This window comes from Falco cherrug, chromosome 5, assembly GCF_023634085.1.
Source record: "Falco cherrug isolate bFalChe1 chromosome 5, bFalChe1.pri, whole genome shotgun sequence".
In the NCBI taxonomy this organism is placed as follows: domain Eukaryota; kingdom Metazoa; phylum Chordata; class Aves; order Falconiformes; family Falconidae; genus Falco; species Falco cherrug.
The window spans coordinates 34,751,686-34,767,713 of NC_073701.1; the positions used below are offsets into that span (position 1 = coordinate 34,751,686).

The following is a 16,028-nucleotide window of genomic DNA, read 5'->3' on the forward strand; positions in this document are numbered from 1 at the left end:
AGGGTAATGGCGGCTCCGCTGCCCACAGGCCGCACCGGGCAGCAGGGGACGCCCTGCCACTGCGCGTTCAGCCGCGAGAGGAGGGGCCTGAGGAGAGTGGCTTTAGCCAATCGGCAAGCGCGCTCAGGCTTCGTCCCGCCTCCTCGCAGCCTCCCTCGGCAGCCAACAGGGCGGCGCGGCTGCCACTTCGGAAGCCGGCCTCCCGCCTCTCGGCCCCGCCCCTTCCCCTCGAGGGCCACAGGGCAGCGCGGCTGCCGCTCGGCGAGCTGCCCGTCTCCCGTTGGTCGGCGTGGGGCGGGGGGCGGTGATTGGCGGGGCGGGACGCAGCGGCCAGCCGGCCGGCGGGCGGGCGGCCGGGCTGCAGCGGCGGCGGCATGGCGAGCTGCAGGCGGCTGAGCGGCGCGGGGCTGCGGGAGGTGCTGGGCCCGGCGCAGGGGCTGCTCTTCGACTGCGACGGCGTGCTGTGGGCGGGTGAGCGCGCCGTCCCCGGCGCCCCCGAGCTGCTGGAGCGCCTGCGGCGCAGCGGCAAGGCCGCCCTCTTCGTCAGCAACAACAGCCGCCGCTCCGTGGCCGAGCTGGAGCGGCGCTTCAGCCGCCTCGGCTTCCGCGGCGTCCGTGCCGAGCACGTCTTCAGCTCCGCGCTCTGCTCCGCGCTCTTCCTCCGCCAGCGCCTCCTCGGCGGCGGGGGGAACGGGAGCGGGGGCGGCCGCGTCTTCGTGCTGGGCGGCGAGGGGCTGCGCGGCGAGGTGCGCGACGCCGGCCTGCGCCTGGCGGGCGAGGGCGACCCCGGCGCCGCCGAGCCGGTGCGCGCCGTCCTGGTGGGCTACGACGACCAGTTCACCTTCGCCAAGCTGGCGCAGGCCTGCGGCTACCTGCGCGACCCGCAGTGCCTCCTGGTGGCCACCGACCCCGACCCCTGGCACCCGCTCAGCGACGGCCAGCGCACCCCCGGTGAGCCCGCGCTCCCCTCCCTTGCTGCCCCGGGGGGTGCGGGGGGCCGAGGCCGGCGGCGGGGTTGGCCTCGGTTGGGGTTCGCCGTCCCAGGCCCAGGCGAGGCGGGTCCCTGAGCGTCAGGACGGGCGGAGCTGCCCTCACGATCCCAGCCGGCTCCCGAAGCCGCGTTGCCAGCACCCCGCTGGCCGTCACCCCGCTGGCTCGTCCTCTGGCTACCCGGGGAGCGGAGCTGCCCGCGGCTGGCTGGCCCGTGGCTATTTCTTTTTCTCCTCCTTTCCCCCCTCCAGGGACTGGCAGCCTCACAGCCGCAGTGGAAACCGCTTCGGGCCGCAAGGCGCTGGTGGTGGGGAAACCAAACACGTACATGTTTGATTGCATCGTAGAGCGTTTTGGTGTCGACCCATCTCGCACCCTCATGGTGGGAGACCGCCTGGAGACAGATATCCTCTTCGGCAAGAACTGCGGCCTCTCCACCATCCTCACCCTGACAGGTGTCTCCCGCCTGGAAGAGGCGCAGGCCTACATGGCCAGCGACAGCGCCGCTGCCAAGGCTCTGGTGCCCAATTACTATGTGGACAGCATTGCAGACTTGATACCGGGCCTGGATGAGTAGCAGTCTGTACGTGTGAGGGCAGAGGGGTCAGGTTCCCCATCCCAGATCTTCATCTGTTCCCATTTCTCTCTCACTGCCCTATTCCTTCAAATCCTAGTTTCTTCACATTCCAGTGCCCTTCTTTGGGGGCAAAACTGGGGAGGTTGGCAGGAGGGGCAGGGTTCAAGTAGTCTCTGCTGAGATCTATCCATGATGAACAGGGTCTTTCTCTCCCTAATATGCCAACTGCCAGTGTCTCTGGGAGAGAGCTGGAGGCCTTGAGGGTGACAGGGATTGGTCAAATCAGTGTCACCTCTTCCCCTGCAAGGGTTAGAGACTGGCTGTCTTACTATTTTTCTCTTAGATAACCAGTGGCGGCCTTTTACTGCTGTCCCTTCACTTGTAACTCTTGACTTCTTAGCTGCATCGCTGCAGTCCTTGTGGTAATGCCATCCTTGCCAGGGGACTGGCTGACGTTGTCACCCACCCAGTCTATCAGTACCAGGGGATGTGGAAGGAGTGTGTCAGAGCTCTGGAACCATGAATGAGGGCATCTCTTCTCTCCCCTGTTCCTTAGAGATGTTTCTGCCACCACCCCGTGCCCCAGCTCAGTTAATGACTGTGCCAGTGTCCATCTGAAGGACTATAGAAAGGGAAGAGACTGGTTTGAGGGTTATTTTTGTGCCAAACGGACAAGCTGTGACTGTGCACAGCGGGTCTGCTGTTGTACCTGGTTTTCAAGCACCCTTTCTGAAGGGGCTTGTGAAGGAGAGAGGGCTCCCAGACCACAACGGCACAACAGTAGTGAACTGTATGACTCCCTGGTTCCCAGTCCTCAGTTGGAATTTACCATAGTACGGTGAGAGAAAAAGGCTGATGGGGGTCTGTGTTCCAGCTGCTGGTGTGCAGGTGAGGTGTTGGTGGTATTGTCACTGCTGTGAATGTGTCACAGCCCTCAAAATCATTCCTTGCTGCTTTGTCTTTCTACATTTTTTAATTTCCTGATCTTATTTATCAAATTTATTTATTGTTGAAATACTGTATTATTTGTATAAACTATGCTGACTGGTTGCACCAAGGGGACAGGAGGCAGTGCCTTTGGGCCTCCCTTAATGTCCACGTCCCATGTTGATGTTCTTACACTCGCTGTGTCTCTGTATATAATAAAGTGTGAGCGTAGGCTGGAAATGTAGTCCTTTTTTCACTTGTGGCGTGGTCAAGACGAAAATGGCCTAGCTACCTTTCAGCCCTTGAAGATCGGGACATGGCAAGACCATTTCTCACTCAAGGGGGTGCTGCCGGGTAGACAAAAGGGGTGGACAACATCTTGTGGATCTTTGAGCTGCTGTTTGTTGCTGTCTCTTACTGGGGTCTCATAACTGGAATTGAGGATGGAGGTGGCTGGTGGGGCTATAGCATAGGGCACAGGGTCTAGCCAGGTGAATTAAAGCAGTGAGCGATGTGATTTTTTTTTTTTTTTTTTTTTTTGCCAGCTGCCTTTATATTTCACAGCATGAGTGATTCCTTGCTGAGAAACTGATTTCTTGTGCCGTGCCTGAAATCTGCCCTCTGCTAGTCAGGTGGATCCCAATGATCCATGTGGCCCTGCGCAGCGGTGTCCAGCTCCGTCACCTGCATGTAGCTTGCAGAGGGCTGAGAAATGCCTAGGTCAGGTTTTGCTGTGACCGTTCTCACCTATGCTTAGCTTTGAGTGAAGGGGAGGTGAGTGTCACCGCATCCCTGGAAGTGACCTTCACCAGACTAGCTTGCTGTGCCACAAGTCCTCCCCCTGGGTTTGGTTGTGGTCCCAGCCAGGAGGGAGAAAACAGGTGGGGTAACAAGAGTTCGAAATCCCTTGAATGTACTTTGCCTCCCTTCATTGTATTGGAGCCAAATCCTTCCCTTTGCCTGTCAGACCATTTTAACAGCTGTTGATGGTAACCAAGGATCACACCTCCTGCCTGAGAGATCAGCTGTTCAGCTCAATAACTGATCTCAGTGTAATTAGTGTTGCGTCAGCTCATGTGGCAGAACTGGATGTGACGCTGGCCTTAAGATAATTCCAGGTGCAGAGTGTCTTCCCGCCCCCCCCCCCCAAAAAAAAAACAAAACAAAACTTGGGGAAACAGCTCTCGAAAATAAAACAAGACCCAAAGAGCGCTCTGAAGACTGCCTGTTGTCTTAATTGGTCCCCTTTGTATGAATCTCCCTTTTGTCTGTTCTGTCTCCAATTAGATAGCCAGAGGACTGGTGCTCCCTTAATGAGTGCCTGACCAACACTTGCATCATCAAGCAGTGCGAGATCAAGACCTAATGTGTTTGCTAACTCCAGCTGCCTAACTAGAGATACCCAGACCCTGATGGATTTTTCAGGGCTCTCAGTTCTTGTATCGGGCTGAAACTCGGAGCACTGTTGTGACTTGGGGCCACAGCTGGGAATGCTCAGTACGGCTGCAAATTGTGTAGGCTGTGTTGGTTACACATGCATGTACAGAGGAGACAGTGCACAGCAAGAGCATCCCCAGGAGATGCTCCCTTTTTCCTAGGGTGCTTTGACGGCGAACGCTTCCTGTGCTCTCTGCCTCCTTTGCTCTGGCCTTTCCAGCTCTCCTAGCCAGCAGGTGGGAGGTTGGAGGCTGTCATCTCCCAGGCTGCCACACCGGGAAACAGAAGGGAATCCAGCAGATAATTGGAGCATTAACGGTCTGTTTGGGCCCTGTCCAAAGAGACTTTAGAGTTTGCTCTTTGGATCCCAAATGGTGAGCTTGCAGAGTAGGTTTTCTTTTACATGTGGCTGCTGCTGAAAACGGAGCTCAGCAGAGGCGATGGCTTACAACCATGTAACTGTCTTTTGATCTGGTGCTCCTCTCCCTGAGAGCTTTGCTGTGAAGCAGAGGTGGACTTCAAGCAGAAGGGGAATAGGCTTTACCTGGCCTTTCCTTGGTTCTTCATGTAGCTGAGGGCAATGGGCAGGAGTGACCTGTGTTCTGTAAATGCTTTCTCTCGCCAGCAATGAAAGCAGAGGAGTAAGCGCAGCCTCTAGCCACAGGGCTGCTCTTGCTTTCAGTGGGGATGAGAGCAGCACTATAGGGGTCCCTCAGGTCTGCCAGGCTTTGGTTTTTTTGTGGCTTCCCTCTGCTACTATTGCTCCTGCACATAATGAAGGTGAGCGTGAACAGATCTTATTCAAAAACTAGACTGGGAGGGTCCCTGAAGGACAGCGAGTTCTCCACCTGAGCCCTTCAGAGATCTGTTCAACTACTGACATTAAAGGGTCTGTGATCCTCGTGGGGGTTAGGTTTTGGGTCCCTCTGGAGTAGGTCTGGTGGGGCTGCAGAGCACATCTGCTGTTGAAATTGAAAAAAGTGATGGCTCTTGCCTGATTTCTTCTTGTCTAAAGCAGTTCTTCTTGAGTGTTCAGGGAAGCAGTGCAGTTGCCAGGGAGCACAGGGCTGTGGAAAGTGGAGCTGTGGCAGCACATGGAGGGTGGAGTGGATGGGAAGGCTGGCTTGCTGTAGTGTAGGGAAGGGTATTTATTTTCTCACCTTCAGAAAACTGCTTCGTCCTTTCCTGCTGTGCAATAGAGACAACACCCAGGCAGGTGGCTATCATTCTGTTACCCCAGGAACCTCGCATCCTTCATCCGTAAGTGTGGTTACTGTGGCAACTGCTGGCTGGATGATGTAAGCAGCAACCTGCTGAGCATCGCCTGCTCTAGGCAAGGCCCAGGGAGAGGCTACGGATGCCTGTGTTTCCCTGGCTGCAGGAGAGGCAACTTTATCTTGCCTCTTGGACTCCAACCATTCTTAGGCATGGGCAGGTGGAGGAGGCAGAGAGCTGCAAGAAGTCTCTCTGGGCTCTTGGGAGCTTGGGGCAATGTGGAAAAAGGTCAGATATGTGAGTAGGTGAGCCTGATTCCCTAAGAAACTATCCCTTGAGCCAGAGTGGACCAAGCTATACTGCTCCCATTTGTGTGCGGCATTTTTGATTCAATGGCACGTAATCTGGAAGCAGTCTGTGTGTGCTCCTCCGTGGCCATCTGCTGCTTTCCTGCTTTCCTCTACTGCCTTGTGACCTCTGGCTAGACTGTTGTCACCACCCTGGCTTCTAGGGCACTGAGGCTTTGGCAACCTGATGTCCCCTGGTTTGAAATGTTCTTCATCATGCTCCCATTTTCCTGGGATCACCATATTAACAGGTGCTTCCTATGTTTCCTCTCAAGCATACTGCTTTCTTCCCTTTCACAGAATCACATAATGGTTGAGGTTGGAAGGGACCTCTGGAGGTCATCTGCTCCACCCCCCTGCTCAAGCGGTGCTCCCTGCGCCAGCAACCCAGGACTGTGTCCAGATGGTTTTTGACCATCTCCAAGGCTGGAGACTCCACAATCTGTCTGGGCAGCTGGGCCAGTGTTCAGTCACCCTCACAGTAAAAAAGTGTTTCCTGATGTTCAGAGGGAACCTCCTGTGTTTCAGTTTGTGGCCATTGCCTCCGATCCTGTTGCTGGCCACCACTGAGAACATTCTGCCTCCATCTTCTTTGCAGCCTCCCTTCAGGTATTTATACACATTGACAAGGTCCCCCCAAGCCTTCTCTTCTCCCGGCACTCTCAGCCTTTTCTCATAGAACAGATGCTTCACTCCCTTAATCACTTTTGTGACACTTCCCTGGACTCTGCGGTATGTCCCTGTCTCTCTTGTACTGGGGAGCCCAAAACTGGACAGAGTACTCCAGGTGTGGCCTCACCAGAGCTGAGTAGAGGGGAAGTATCACCTCCCCCAGCCTACTGGCAACACTTGTCCTCAGGCAGCACAGGATACTGTTAGCATCCTTCACTGCAAGGGCACATCACTGATTCATGTTCAACTTGGTGTCCAACAGGACCCCAGGTCTTTTTCTAACAAGGTGCTTTCCAGCTGGGTGGTCCTCAGCATTTACTGGTACCTGGGATTATTCCTTCCCAGGTGCAGGACTTTGCACTTTTCCTTGTTGAACTTCATGAGGTTCCTGCCAGCCATTTCTCCAGCCTGTCAAGGTCCCTCTGGATGGCAACACGACTCTCCCGTGTATCCACTCCTCCCCATTCTGTGTCACCAGCAGACTTGCTGAGGGTATACTCTGCCTCATAATCCAGATCATTAATGAAGATGCTAAACAGGATCAGACCCAGTATTGACCTCTGGGATGCACCACTAGTTTCTGGCCTCCAGTTAGACTTTGTGCCACTGATCACTACCCTCTGGGCCCAGCTGTCCAGCCAATTTTAAGTCCACCACATTGTTTCCTCACCCAGCCCATACTTCCACTGGCTTCTCTATGAGGATCTTATGGGAGACAGTGTCAAAGGCCTTACTGAAGTTAGAGTAGACAATGTACATTGCTTTCCCCTCATCTGCCTAGCAAGCCATTTCATCATAGAAATTTATCAAGTTGGTCAAGCAACTGACAATTCAGGAAGACAACAAATGGGCCCAAAGATGTTGATCAGTGAGTAGATGCCTTTAATTATGAGGATCTAATAATCATCCTGGCTGGGAAGTTGTTAAGTGTTCAGCCACATGACATGGTAAGAGAACTGGGAGGATCTGGAAGGTGTTGGGACTGGCAGGACAGAGGAGGTTTTTTTGCATGGGAAAGTTCCTCCAGAGCCAAGAAAGGATCATGATCCTAGGAACTTGTTCGATACTTGCTCAACCTGATGTGAGAGTCCCCCTTTGCCAAGGCAGGCAGCTCAGGCGCCACCCTGTCCTGCAGCAGCTGGAGCAGGGAGGAGGAGAAGGTGAGAAGCAGCAGCCTGTTACTGCCTGCCCTGTGGAGGCAGCCAGCATTTGCTCTTCCTCCAGCAGCAGTGTGGGTAGAAGTCCCTCTTTGCAGCACAGCTTCCCTTTCCTCACTCCTTATGCAAGGCATTGCCCCATAATATGGGCTTTTCCCCTTTGCCACCCCTGTGTCATTATACATTTTCTTTCTTTATTGCTGCCTCGTTTTCTTTACAGACTCTGACCCTGGAAAACTCACCAGGCAGCCCAGGAGACTTGCATAGCTATGCATATCCAGGAACTGTTGCTGTGTTGTTGGACTCTGCCTTCCTAGGAATTGTGTGTAGGTACCGTATTGGAAGTACTCCTGGCAGACAAACTATTTTGGCACTCCGTATAATCTCTGGGAGATACTGAACAGCTGAACCTGCTGAGAGCAATTCAAAGCCATTAAGAACTCCACCAACTTAAAAGTTATACCAGTCTTTGTATGTAGCTTCAGTATACCACCACAGCACAGCACTGTCAGCTCTGCAAGCCTTCAGCATGGAGACAAGGGAGACATGATGCTAGAAACATTCAGAGATCACAGGGCAGCTGCCTGCCATGATCCAGGTTGTTCTGCCCCGTGATTTAGCCTGCTAGATGTGCAGCTGCAGCAGCTAGCAGTTTCCATTCTGTAAACAGGATATTGCTGAGCACTGAGGTGCTCTCTTCACTTGTTATGGGTGAGAGAAACCTGTCCTCTAAATGGACACTGGTGGCCATTGTGTTGCCCCAAGCCCTGTGCCAACCTTTCTGCTCACCAGCCCTTGCTGAACTCCTAGGCTGATTCCCACCAAAGCTGCGCAGAAAGTGGTACCTGGTTAAAATTTGGGGGCAGGAATTGCTTCCCTACTTGACTTGTTTAAAGTAACCTGAAACAACTCAGATACGGTTTTCTGTTTCCTCCAGGTGCACTCTGCTGTTGTACTACAGCTGCCGATGTTCAAGTTAAGTACTTTATCCTTGCAGCACAGATGCTAGAGGAAATTGAGTCTTCGCGGGCTGTAGATGAGATTTCCCACCTGCCAGGACAACAATGATTGTGGCCCTGGCAAGGTGCCCCTTCCTCACAAAACAGACACCTGACTTGGTGTCCTTCTCTGGTCTAATGCCTGGAAGCTGTTGGTTCAGCTAAGTTTGAGCAGAGCCGAGGAGCAGCGTGGAGCAGTGCCAGCCCCAAATAGGGGCAGTCACAAAGTTTGGGGGTGGAGGTGTGAAGAATGGCAATATGCTCCCATTCAGAATGCCGGTACAACTAGGAGACAGTGTGCCTGCCACAGCCTTGGTAACCTGGAGATTGACACACCTCATGAGATAGGGTGGCCATACTCCTTCAGTGGAGAGCATAGGCTGTGTTTAGGCTGAGCTTCCTGATGCTCACTGCCTTGTAATCCACCACAGTCCCATTAGTTGCCTTCCCTCAACAATTTCAGGAGCGAAAGGACCTGTGTCATTAAGCAATCTCATACTGTTTGTCTCCTGTTTGGCCGCAAGCAACTCTGAATGCCCTTGAGCCAATGTTGCTGGAAATCGACCTCTTGGTGCAGGTTTTTGAGCTGCTTTCTTCTCAGTTATCTGTTCAGGCAGCCTGATGTTAAGAATGCTCAGGAGAACTCTCTACAGAAGTGGCCTTCCTCATCCCAAAGGTCACTTGTCAATGACCCAGTGGCAGTAAAACAGTCCTTCCTACTGGAGCACACTTGTTCCTCAAGTCAGTCCAGAGATGTAGGTGGCTGGTCGTTGCAAGTAGCACATGGTCCTGGCTGGAACATCTTTTAAATGGCAGGATCTGAGGCAGGCCCCCCTGGTGCTGCTTGCTGATGCAATACAAAACTCTGACACTACTACTTTAGATGTGCTGTAAGCTTTCCAGAGCAGCATCTCCAGCAATGGGACACAAACAGCAGCAGGAAAATCTGTCTTATCCCTGTAGTGACTTAGGAAGTGATACAGCTCCCTGGAAAAGGAGTCTGTGAGTTACCCTGAGACTCTGCCAGCAAACCACTGAGCTCAGCAACATGGAGGCATCCTGTCCAGTACCCATATTTCCTCCTCCTGCCCTGGCAATGTTCTGCAATGCAGAAGAGTAAGGCACCTGCAGAAGATCATCCTTATCTGCTCCTCGTCTCTTGAACTTGGGTGCTGTGCCAGGTGTAATAAGTAAATTAGACATCTCTAGTAAGTCATCTGTCTAGGGCCGTCATTCTCCCATCTCCTGGGCTGTTGTTCTCCAAGCTGAAAATAAATGTAGAAGTAGCAGGCTTTTACCTTGTCTTCCCATTATGCTGGCTGGAGTGAATTGACACCAGATTTTCCTTTCATTTCATAATATTCATGTAAAATATTCTCTTTCCTTTTCCCTTTCTATTGCAACCACCAGGGGCTCCACTGCCCATCAGTTCCTTCTACAAACCAAGTGTGAGCTGTGACATCCACCCCATTAAGACCAGTTGTTACCCTGTCCTTTAACACACAGCTGGGTGATAGCTTAAGGCCTTAGTGCTAGGCATTGTAAAAGGGAAAACTGCAACTGGATAGAAAGAAATGCAGCTGAAATTGCTTTCCAGCAGTCTTCACTTTCGGTGTTGCCTGAGCTTTCCTGTCTGCCTGTCTGTCTCAGTAGGAGGGAAGGAGTGGAGGTTCCACATCAGAGTTGAGCCATAGGTCTGCAAAGCCAACATAAGCTGGTACTGCAAAAAACTCAGCTATTTTCACATTAGTCAGATGCTCAGCGACATGATGCTTTCACCACAAGGGAGAAAGCTGTGCCAGGCAGGGTTGAACAGCTGAAGGCTGGAGAGCAAGATGGCATGGTCTGGGGTGTCATCCTGACCGATGTGAGCTCACTCACAGAAGTATGGGTTGATAAATGGTGGTTAGCTGGGAAAAGAGTGTGAAGCCCTGTCCCTTCACACATTCAAAACTTGTGTTCCTCTGAGTTGTTGAACAAGCCCCCTTCCTGAGAGCTGAAAAGCCAGATTTATCACCACAGACAATTTTGGCTGTTCTTTGGCTGTCAGCTTCTTTCACCAGCCGTTGTTGACACTGCAGGGCCCCTAACTATTGCTGGAACCCTGGGTGCAGCCAGCCACCCTGCGGCTGCAGTGCTTGCTCCAGAGCTGTTTCTCATCACAGCTCATCCTCACCTCCCCCCACAGCTCCAGTCGGCAGTGACTTGGTCACGCACATGTCTCTGCTCCAGAGAGCCTGGTTGCTGGTGAGTACAAGGCTGTGTCCTGGAGAGCAAACGGTGCACAATGAGGCCGACAGCCTTGCATTCTGCATCCAAGTCACGGCTCCCTTTTGTGCACGCTTAATCAGCTCCTTCTGTGCTGGGCTGCACCACGCTGTTGCTTGGCATCTTCTGTAATGCTTTCAGTTGCTCTTAGTGGGACCATGCCCTCCATCTACATCCTATAGTTTCAATGCTATAGATGTATGCTTTCCAGTCTGCACAACATCCTCCCTTCAATAGTTGTCTTATGCAGCTCTTCATCATCCCTTGATGAATGCCAGACACGCTGCTCACTGCTCCATTGGCTGCACTGCTACAAGAATCCAATTTTCTATTTTCCAGGCCTGTAGCACATTTTTTTGTCTACCCAAGTCCCAGGGAAGGAAGACCTAATCTGTTCAGGCACTGCTGTAAAGCCCTTAGCAGCAGTTTCAGGTGCCTAAATCTCTATGAATCAGGCCTGAAGTCTGGAGCAGTGGGATGGGGAAAAGGGCCATCCACAACGAGCCATCTGCAACCCCTTCTGAGGGGTGCAGCAATCCCAAATCCACGTGTGGTACTCATTTTCAGATCCATGTGGAGGGAAGTTATTGATGCAGGCTGGGTGAGCAGCCAGATTTCACAGTGCAGCCAGGCAGTGATTCTTCTTCTGGCCAGGTAGGGGGAAGGAGAGCACCTTGGATTGTGGTTGCACAATGCTGGGAAGCTGCACATAGGCAGCCTTGCTGTTGTAATGGCAGTCCTCACCTTCAGCTCAGTTCATTCACTGGTGCCCAGCTGGTTTTCCCTCAAGGGGTGATGTTTCAACCACAGGAGGCCACAGACGCTCAGCTGGAGCAGGGCAGCTGCCACACCAGCAAGGTTTGCCACCATGGCGTGCCCAGCCAGCCCAGGCCCAGGAGAGCCAGAGATGCAGTCAGACAGCCTGCAGGCACAGCTGGCAGCAAAGCTGGGCTGGGCAACCCAGTGCAATACGGAGAGGGAGCTCTCGGCTTCTCTGCAGGCAGACCTGAAACACACTGGCTGGGTGAAGGTGTGCTGGGGAGCGGGGGCCTGTCAGTGCTTGTCCTGGTTGCAGATGGAGAAGGCTAGGGACTTGATCCATCTGCAGCTGGTGTGGTGTTAAGAAGCTAGGAGCACTGGGAGCCTGGGGAGCCATCTTCGCAAGGTGCTGGGGAGAGACAGGGTTTCTTCCAGACACCCCGTTTTGCTGTGATAATGGCTGGCCTGCCAGCACTCTGCAAAATATCTACTTGAAATTGCTCTGAGAGGTGATGGGGGGCCCAGAGCTGGGGCCGGTGCTGTGACTACCGAAAAAGAGTGGTGGGTGTTGGCATGCCCTGAGTATCCTCCTCCCTCAGCTTGGCAGAGGCAGTGCAGTATGGTACATCGCCCAGGGAGGAGATGCCTTAAGAGGTCACAGGACCCCTGTTCTTATCCCCAAGGCACTGCTTGCTCACCCACCATCCTTACCTCTTCTGTCCAGGCCAACTCTGACTTTACCTCTTGTGCCACACACCTAACCCTGAGTTCCCACCAGCTCTGCTCGTGCTGCTGTGGCCTGGTCCATGGTATTACAGGGCTGGGTGATTCTTAGTGGATGTCATGGTGCTCACGAAAGTGTGAGCGCACAACTCAGAAGACTGACCAACATTGCAGTAAGAAAGAAAGAAAAGCAGCACATTTCATTTTTCAGCCTCTCAGAGGGACCACAGAATATCTCATCTTTAGAAACACCCACAGAAAGTTAAAAAAATAAAGATAAGATTGGCTGTGAACTGTAGTGCGTGTCCTGCTTTCTGCCTTCCCCTGGGATTGAACCCTGCCCACCGCATGTACCCATACCCTGGCACAGTGCTGGGGCTCTGCAGGGCTGAGCTGAGACGTCCTTCTCTGGGCACTCAGGACAGAGGGAGGCCCTGCAAACACGCGGCGGTGGTGTTCTGCCTTGGGCAGACCCATGCCAGGCCAAAAAATCCAAAGCAGCAAACTTTTCTGAGCCATTTGTGAGTCTCCCCCAAAAAGGCTGAGTACGTAGTCAGCAAACTGGGCCACCCTATCTCCAGCAGCTCTCATCCCTACGCAGAGTGTTCTGCTGGCATGCTGATTGCCATGATCCTGCATTTCTCAGAAAGTGTCCCATTTCCCCATGGGGAGTATCACTCTGACCCAGCAGCCACCCTCCAGCCTCCAAAAAGGATGACCAGCTTGCAACAGAAGCTGAGCATCTTCATCTGCTTCTGAGAATAGCAGCACAGAGCCAAGCATCTCAGTTTCACTCTGAGAGGTAAAACCATCTGACCCACAACCAGACTAAGATGCAGCTCCATGCTAGGCACGGCCTGACCTTTCTGCAGCAGGGGAGTGCCCATTTTCTGAAGGGGAAATGGCGACTTGGTGGATCTGGTCAGCATCCAGCAGCCATCGATCTGGTCAGCATCCAGGGCCAGTCCTCAAGAGCATCCCCTGGGCAGCTGCAGCCCACCAGCTTTGGCCAGTCATGCTTTTCACTTGTTGCTTGCTTTCAAGAAGGTTGAGGCTAGCTTTTTTGAGGCTGGCCTGACAAAAACCACAGCAACCCTGTGATCTCCAAGAGTGGGTATGTGTGTGTGGGGGTTCGGTTTCCTCTGGCAGGGCTGTTCTGGCTGGCCCCGTGCCCTGGGCTTCACTGCAGAGCTGTACAGACAGTTTGGAACTACCTTCACTTGACTAGGGCCTTATTATTAGGTTGGAAGGAGGAGACCCTGGTTCTGGGGACAAGGTTTCATCCCAATCTTCCACTGACCTTTTTCTCCAGAGCTAAGTGACGCTTCCTTGTCCGCTGTTCCTGTGTCCCGAAACATAGGGTGTGCTGGCTTCTGAGCATTAACCATTGCTCTCTGGGAAGATAAAATCTTTCTACAAGCCATCTCCTTCAAATGACAGCCATCAGCCTTATAGGCACGGCAAGCCACCTTCTAGCCTTCATCCCAAACCCCTTTATGTGCCCAAGAGTCCAGGGGAGCTTTGGGAGCAGATGGGCAGAGACACCTGACAGCTGCTCCTCTAGCATCTCATGGCCCCATGCAGCTAGCATCCAGCCTAACCAAGTGATTGCAGCAACCTGGCCTGCCTTTCCCCTGGCCAAGGGTTTGACAACCCTGAAGCCACCCTTTCCAACCCCATTGCATTGAAGGAATCAGTGTCAGCACTGATCCTGACCTTGCTCCAGCCACAATACAGGCAGGGCTCAGAAGCAACAGGTTTGCTGTTCCCAAAACACAGACTCTTGCCCTAAAGCAAGAACAGCTGCTGTCGATTCCTATCCTCTTGCCATCTTGCACCTTTGCAAATCCCTTAACAGCTTCCAATATCTAAAGATCCTTTCAGTCCAGGCTACTACAAGCTCACAGGGCTTCCCTGGCTGGTCTTGGGAACTTGAGGAGGTATTTTTCAGGAAGCTTCAGCCTCATGGACATTGCATAATGCAAGAAGAGATGAAGGCTGGTGTTTGGTGAGACCAGATCCCTCTAGCATGGCACCCTACCTAGCCAGAGGGCTGCCCCAGGCATCTGGAGATGAACATCAGCCCTGGGCTCCCTGCTTCTTTCTCTCTGATTCAGCTCCAGAGCTGTGCTTGGAGGGTCTGAGCAGCAAGGACGGATGTGCTGGTCTTGGTGGTGCTCCTTGAAGGGTCCTGCCTGGGCCCAGGGAGGTCAACCCACTCCCTTGCCCTGAGGGGTCCCTGCAGGCAAGCAGTAATCCTGAGGCAGAGGGACAGGGAACAGGTATCCCAGGACACGTGGCTATGCAGCATGGCACCGGGGGAGGGGGCCTCAGCCCCATTGCCCAGCAAGAGATAGTGTTGGCACTGGTGTGATAGGCTCCCAGCACAGCCAGAGAGCAGAAGGGGATGGGAACACAGCAACTGCAGAGGTCCTGCATGAGTCTCCATCTCCTCCCCAACCCACTGGCCACATCACCAGGATGCTGCATGGTTCAGTCTATATGGAAGTTGTAGCAAGGCTAAGTAGTGGATGTTTTGTCCAAAGAGATTTCTGGGAGGTGCCAGGTGCCACCTGTGGTTTCCCTGCCACACGTGGGGTCCATGCAGGGTGGGGGAAGAAAGAGAGTGGATAGTGATGAAGTGATGAAGAGTCTGAAGGAAGGCCAACTGAGACACCCTGAGAAACGAAGCAAGTAATAAAATCCTGGAGAAAAACAGTGTTCCGCACCCAGCCGGGCCCACTCTTGGAGCTGCCAAAAAGGCATCCTTGGCTCAGAGACAGACAGTCATAAACACAGGGAGAAACTTCACAGGGAGGGAAGGTTTTACCTGCCGAGCAAGTTCAGGAGTGCTTTCGCCCACCAGCTGGGAGTGTTGGGCAGTCCTCCCACAGCAGAAGGAGGAGGAGGCGGAGAAGGGAAGCAGCAGCCCTGTTTCCTCTGTGGCAGCCAAGCCAAGAGACTGGCAGGGCCATTTGGAGACAGGACCAATCCCTAGGGAAGGTGGGGTGGGCATCTGGGCCAAGTGGGGTAACCTCTTCTCATCACTGGGGAGCCAGCTAAGGAGGGCTGAGTGCCTTCGCTGTTTTTGGCAGGCTGCTTGTGTTTTTGGCCACCCTCCTTGGACTCAAACCACAGCTGGAGAAGTTCTGTCCACTTGTAGGGCTGGCCCCCAGCTGCCCTGACCCACCAGCCTGGATGGGTCCTTCTCCCAGCCACACTTTTGCCTCCTGCACCACTTATCCCTGCTCGTGGGCACAAGTCCTCCTCGACTTGCTTAGCAGGTAAAACCTTCCCTGTCCACGAAGCTGAGCTTGCATCCCCAGGGCAGCCAAATAAAGCACCAAGTGGGACAAGGCCCTGTTCTGCTGTTTTTCCTTCCCTTTCCCCCAGATAAACAGACCACCACAAAGAAAGACAAGCGCCTTTGTTTCCAAAGCAGGAAGGACTGTCAGAATGGCATGTCTCCCTGCGCCTCGTCAGGGGCTAGATAAGTCCCCGAGGGCCACAGGGGAGTCCTGCCATGCAGCACAAGTCCTTGCTGACAGTGCTATTGTTAAGAAGGGGTGCATTTGGGGAGGGCTGGGTCTTTGCCCCCTGCTTGTTTCTCTCCAGGAAAGTCAAGGCTGATGCCTGCTTCCCTGGGAGACTTTCATCCCTGACAGATCTTACCCTGAACAGACACCAGCCTGGCACTCACCAAGGGGTATGTAGGGAAGCCTCTTGTTTCTGGATCTTTCCATGTGCCCCTGGGCTGGAAGGCACCCCATGGGGTGCCAAAACTGAGCTTTAAACAAGTGGCCTTCTCTTGGGGCTGCCCAGCACCAAGCTCATGCTGCTCCATCTTGACATCTGCACCCAACATTGGCCCTCAGGTTGCTCCTTCCAGGAGCTTTCGGGCAGCAGAGCCAGCGAAACAAGCCCAGGATAGTCACCTGGCCCAGACTGAGGGATGCCT

General features: G+C 53.6%; 1 protein-coding gene across 1 annotated transcript; it reads left to right on the forward strand.

Annotated features, from left to right (window-relative positions):
- Positions 1-289: 289 nt before the first annotated feature.
- PDXP (pyridoxal phosphatase) lies at positions 290-2,734 on the forward strand. The gene is made up of 2 exons (XM_055712032.1): positions 290-951; positions 1,242-2,734. The coding sequence occupies exons 1-2, from the start codon at positions 375-377 to the stop codon at positions 1,565-1,567; spliced, it is 903 nt and encodes a 300-aa protein (XP_055568007.1). The 5' UTR covers positions 290-374; the 3' UTR covers positions 1,568-2,734.
- Positions 2,735-16,028: the final 13,294 nt, after the last annotated feature.